This window comes from Macadamia integrifolia, chromosome 7 (assembly GCF_013358625.1).
Source record: "Macadamia integrifolia cultivar HAES 741 chromosome 7, SCU_Mint_v3, whole genome shotgun sequence".
In the NCBI taxonomy this organism is placed as follows: domain Eukaryota; kingdom Viridiplantae; phylum Streptophyta; class Magnoliopsida; order Proteales; family Proteaceae; genus Macadamia; species Macadamia integrifolia.
Window position 1 is genome coordinate 23,366,679 of NC_056563.1, and position 6,044 is coordinate 23,372,722.

The window sequence follows — 6,044 nt, forward strand, 5'->3', positions numbered from 1 at the left end:
CTTTTGGCTGATATTTGGATCAGAGGTTCCCCTCATTAAAAGAGCAACTGGATCCAGTTTTGGTCCCCATCTGGGCTGTGGTTCTTAAGTTATTAGGAATCTCTATTTTCTTGTCCTCTAGTGACTTTACTAGAACAGAACCAGAATCGATTGTTCTTGGCAGTCCTATTTTGTTGCTGTAGTGTCTATCGTTGATTTGGAACTGTTATCATCCTAATACTACTGCTGACTCATTCCTATTTGTTCACTGCTGGTCTGTTCTAAGTATTATTTATTATTGGATATTTTGACCTAATCTGTTCTGTTTTCTGAGATCGATAGATGCATCTGGTTGTTCCTGATTTCTGTGGATGTTTGTTCACAATTTATGATCTGTTATGACCCTATTCCTATATCTGATTTAGTCCTTTAATCTGGGCTATATTCTGATCTCATAAATTCCAGTTTCTGGATTCGAAATTCTGATTTTCAAAAATCTGTTTCTTCCTTAATTCTGATCTGTTATACTGCTGCTTTACTTTGGCTATTCTTGGTTGTTCTTAGTTTACAAGTTCCTGTTGTTTGGGTCTAGTTTGGCTTGTCAAACCAATTCCTACATTAGGGAGTACTGGTGTAGCACCTAGACAGGCAGGACGGCGGATTAGGGTTTTTGAGGGCAATTGTGTACTTTTCGGATTAGGGTTTTTTTCACTATATATTTGTAGCGATGGTTTCTTTCTCTATAATGCAAACAATACGGAGAGGTGTGAGGAAGCGCGTTGTAACCCTATTCTCCACTGATAGTGAAGCAAGATCTCATCTCACCGGGGACATAGGCAACCTTGCCGAACCTCGTAAAATCTGTGTGCATTGTTTGTTTTGTTTTTCCATTATCTTCTGCATCGTTTTAGGATTGCGTTTCTACAACCACTAGGTGCCACTCCAAGCCCGACCAATTAACAGCCCTAGAATAAGTCTTGTAATGAAGTTTTGGATCATTATGATTTACGAATTCAAACAATCCTTCCCCACCTCTTCCATGTGGACTAGGATTAGTAACCACTAGGTGGCACTCCATGCCCGACCATTTGACAGCCCTAGAATAAGTCTTGTAGTGAAGTTTTTTATCGTTACGATTAAGAATTCTACCTCTCGTCCCCCCCCCCTCCTGTTTGATAATTTGTGAATCCTGAATTTTCAACCCAGTCCATTCTACATCATTAAATTTTCAATTCATGACATGGTTGCATCTATAATCAACTCACACTTTCTTAAATGTATTCAAGTAGCAGAAGAGAATATGAAAGAAAACAGTTTCATGTCAAATATCTGCATTTAGGGCCAGTCTAGGTGGAGCATGTAGGCATATTTATTCAAATAGTTGTTTCCAGTGATAATGCGCCAGCATGATCTACTAAAGAAAATCCCACCAAAAAAATAAGTTAAATAAGTTCAGAATCATCACTAGACATAAAAAACAATAGAAGACATCTGCTGCTGATACCTATGCATCAAACAAGCCATTAAACCTGACATTGATAAGGACAATACCATTACACAGAAAGAAAAAAAAAAGGGAGGGAAGAAATTTCAACCTCAAGGCCTTCACTGTTCAATGCCATTGAACGCTCTCTCTGGTTGGATAAGCTTTTCTCAATATCTGGTAAGACTGCATTTCTCTTTGAGAAACTTCTGCCATCTTCCTCCTTTCCCTCTTCATCTAGCCCATACACACTTCTGTTGCTGTCTTTAAGCAGTGAAGTAGGATTCATTCCCCTTCTCCTTAGTTCTTTCATGAACAATGATTCTGGAGGTTCTTCACCTGAAAACCACTCATAAAACTGCCATAACAGATGGATCCAGATGCTATTCAAGAATTACTAAGTGGAATGACATAAGCAACAACTAAAAAGCACATGCTTCAGGAACAGTTGCTACTTCATACCTTATGCAAAATTGAAGGAAAAGGACTGAGAGTTCTCCCCAACAATTAATGTCAAACAGAGTATCATATTAGCACCAAAAGCAAAAAAAATGAAACTTAGAGAACCTAGTCAATAACCTTCAAAACAGACTAAGAGAATGAAAACATAACCACATTGCAACCGATGAATCAAACCATCTTTAAATAACAAGATGGGTCAACCAAACACCAGCCTCATTAATAATAAATTTGATACACTCTAATGATGATATAGACACTTAAATAAAAAAAAAAAAATACAAATTTTTTATCATAAAATGAATTCTTTGCCGTTTCAAGTTAGACAGAAGCCCCTTGAGCTATTCATGTCTCAAACCTCATACCATTCTTAAAATCTGAACAACTCAACCCTAGTAAACTAAGCCTTATCCCAACTAATTAGTAAAAAGGCAACACTAAACCTGTCCTGTGACCACACTATCAGCATGGCATTCTAATCAATTGAGCTTATAACTCTACAGATAACTTCAACAAAGAACATAAGAAAAAAAAATTCTCTATTTTCTTTCCTCATTCCCATATGAACAAGCCAAGGCTGCATAACTTGCTTACTTCTCCCGTGATAGCGTAAGAGCTATTGTATTAGAAACAAATGGCAACTTCAAAGACCACGACACAATGAGATTTTTCCTCCTCCTTTTCTTCGGGTGAACATTGCCCTTCGTCAAAGTGGGTGTTGTTTGACTCTTCTCAAATAGCACTTCTCTACTCTTCAATGTATTTCAATCATTGAAAAAGAATTAGGGAATCATATGACCATCACATAATATGATCCAGGACGTAGCACAAACAGAATTTCAGATCATTCACCACTCTGAAATTGATAGGATATATGTTAATGACCTTAGCAAGTTTTCAAATTTTATTGTAACAGAAAATCAATAAAGTGGAATCATTATTTCAAATTTTTGTTAGTAGTGAGCAACTTGCCTCTTCTTTCTACCTATAATTGTGACTATGCAACAACTATATTCATCATATTTACAAGTGTTCTGAGAACTAGACATGAGTGGAAGCTGGTGAGTTAATGACCAAACAGGAAGATTGGGCCCCCCAAGTAGCTGCTATTTTTTGTTGAATTGCTGAACCAGTCAACCAATAACTCTATCCCTATATTACTTCTCTAAGAGCCACAGGTATTGCCACCCTCTTCTGGCAGGTTCCTGATTCCAAAGCGCTAGACTAGCAGATAAATAGCATTACAATCATAAGATACCTCAAATCAATATTATAGAGATGCCAATGTGGGTCCAAAACCAGTCACCTATCATTTAAGCAAGGCCCTAGCAATAGGGAATCATGAATGCCAGAAACAGACTTCCAAGCCATCTTCTAAACTCCACAAATTTTGGAAATCAGCTTTGGACACACAGACATGCAAACAGCAGTGAAATTCTGGTAAGTATGATACAGTGGGATACTTTAACACAATCTTATGTAACTCCTTCGGTCTTTGATGGCAAAAACCTTCTTTTTTCCAGGATGATATGTGGCAATTAGCATGAAATCAGGATGCGAGGTTAAAAAAAAATGAATTTTACAATTTGGAACTGAAACTCAGTGGCACTACCACGACAGAATTTCCAAATAATAATAACAACAAAAAAGGAGTGACCTTAAGCACACAAAAAAAAAGAAGTGCGAATCACATCGACAAGAAGAACCTTTTCCCTTTTCTCAAGTAGGTAAGGTAAGATTCATTTGAAAAAAAAGATAGGAAGGTGAAGCACAAGAGAAATAGAAGTCCAACTGATCAGATATGCAAATGATCAGCTGTAAAGACTACAACAAGACAGAAGCAGGGAACACAAGTGCAGGAGACAGAAGTTCCTTCCATTGCCATGGAGCTTATCCGACACTAATAAGGCCGAACACGTTTCTGCAACCTACACCATTGTGTATTCTCTATCTCGTCTTAAAAGAAGAAAAAAGGCCCAAATAATCAAGAAAGAAAGAACTCGATCGAAGAATATAAATTAAGAGTGAAAAAAGTCGATAGAACTTACTATTGTTTTCGTTATCGCCCTCCTGGAGTCGGCAACATACCTTAAATCGATTCTGAAGTTTCACAATCTTCCTCTGTGCAACCGAAAGTTCAGAATTCGAGCAAAACCAACTGATTTTCCCACTAGAATCAGTTGGAAAACCAAGAAAAGGAGAGAAACTCGATTTCAAAATCTGTGTAGGCGACATTCTTCTTCTCTCTGATGTCAGTCGGAGCCGAATACCATTACGAAATTTAAGAGAGGAGAAACCAAAAGCGTATAGAACAAGCAAACAAAGTTGAGAAGTTCGGTAGTGAATCAATCTCCGGATTATACTAAAAAATTAACCGAGACATTTGTGGCCACGAGTTGCAGTAAACAATGGTCACAGGTTGAGGTTGGAGAGAACCCTACACAAGAACGAACGAACGAACTAACGAGAGGCTTGGGGAAGATTGAAGACTTCTCGTCGCCTACCCCTCGCGTTCACTCTTTACTGCATGTCAATGATGGCCGCGTTTTGATGATTTGATCTTTAGTTTGGAAGTGTCTCAAGGAATTTGTGTCGTGTGAAAAGAAAAGACCGCTCTCTATTAATAATAATATCCTATCGAGGCTTCGTGTCGAGGTTATTTAAAGCGGCGGAGTCAAGGATCGAACCCATCAGTGCCGATCGTATCGGCTTGAATCGGATCGGAATCGGCCAGCCCATTTTGGGCTAGAATCGGAATGAATCGGCTAACTAATAAAATATAAAACAAAAATCCTGAACAATATAAATGTGTCTATAATTGGAAAAAAAAATCTACTAAAAATAATTATTGAGGGAGAGCACGACATAGCGAGAGTTCTTTGCGAATTCTTCACCATTCTAGTTCTTCAAATTTTCATTGAGACGGAGAAGGTTTTAATTCTTTAGAATTCCAAAAAAACAAAAAAACAAATCGTAGATACTAAACGAAAGATTCTGTTTTAGTTGTTATCGTAAATTGAGAAAAAAATCCAGAAATTTTTTCTAGATGACTACCCAACACAGCCCTAAAATACAATTAATATATTTCTACAAAAACTTTTGGTTAAAAAAATAAATAATATATTAAAATAAGGTTTTTGTTTGTAAGAAGGATTTAGGTGTCGGTTATTGTATCAATACCTATCAAACCAGATCGAATAGTATCGGTTTAGATGCATCAATTTTACCTTCACTTTTCATTAGGAAATAAATAATTTTACCCTTGTTCCAATAATAGTATCTGATTTGATATAATACAGCTCATACGACCAATCCAATACTAATACTTAGAACAATGGTTTGTAACCAATTAAGTTACATAAATACCCTTGAGCACAATTAATTTTCACTTAAAATACATGGGTAAATGATATAATTTCACATTAACTAGTGACTAGTACCTAAAATAACTAAAAATCCATTAGCTAGAGAGTAGAAAGGCACTTAGGCTTCAAACCCAACAATTGGGCACTGATATAGTTGCCAGGTTTGTTCAATCAGCCAATGTTGCTTGCCTTCCTTGCTTTGCAATTCACTTCAAATAGAGAAACTGATTTTTATACGTATCTTTTTACAACACCAAGTTCATGAAAATGAAAACAAGCAATGCCAAAGTTGGTTGGTATCTAAAAGTAATAATAATAAAAGGTAAAAAGTTTTGTGCACGATCATTGGATGGGATTATGCCCCCATTGAAATATCAAAACCATTCCCTCACCTCACCCTTTTATTTACGAATCATCCATGGGTCTTCCCTCCCATGCATAAATTCCTTTCTCAAAAATAAATAAATAAAGTTACAAAATTACTGAATTCAACTTGTCCCAACAGTTAGAACTTTTCATGATTCTGTAATTTATTTGGGGTTCTGGAATTCTACACAACATTTTATTAATCTTGAAAGTTCTTTTCATCACGACAATTAATGCCAACATTTATTCTGAAAGTTCTGTCTCTCACGGTTATTTGGGTGATTTTTGTTTTTTCTAGCGTTTTTCATTCTTGCAAGGAATTTTTTGGATTCCCTTAGGTTTCGATTGTTACCCAAGGTTTTTTTTTTTTTTGGGGGGGGGGGGGGGGGAAA

At 36.6% G+C, this 6,044-nt stretch overlaps 1 protein-coding gene across 1 annotated transcript in view; it reads right to left on the reverse strand.

Annotated features, from left to right (window-relative positions):
- The window catches only part of LOC122084438, a 28,393-nt gene extending 23,878 nt beyond the window's left edge, over positions 1–4,515 (reverse strand). Inside the window, exons 1-2 of the mRNA XM_042652668.1 lie at positions 3,970–4,515; positions 1,575–1,801 (exon numbers count right to left, since the gene is read on the reverse strand). Of these exons, the coding sequence (XP_042508602.1) occupies positions 1,575–1,801; positions 3,970–4,156 (414 nt within the window). The 5' untranslated portion in view covers positions 4,157–4,515. The remainder of the gene's footprint in view (positions 1–1,574; positions 1,802–3,969) is intronic.
- Between the last annotated feature and the right edge of the window lie 1,529 nt (positions 4,516–6,044).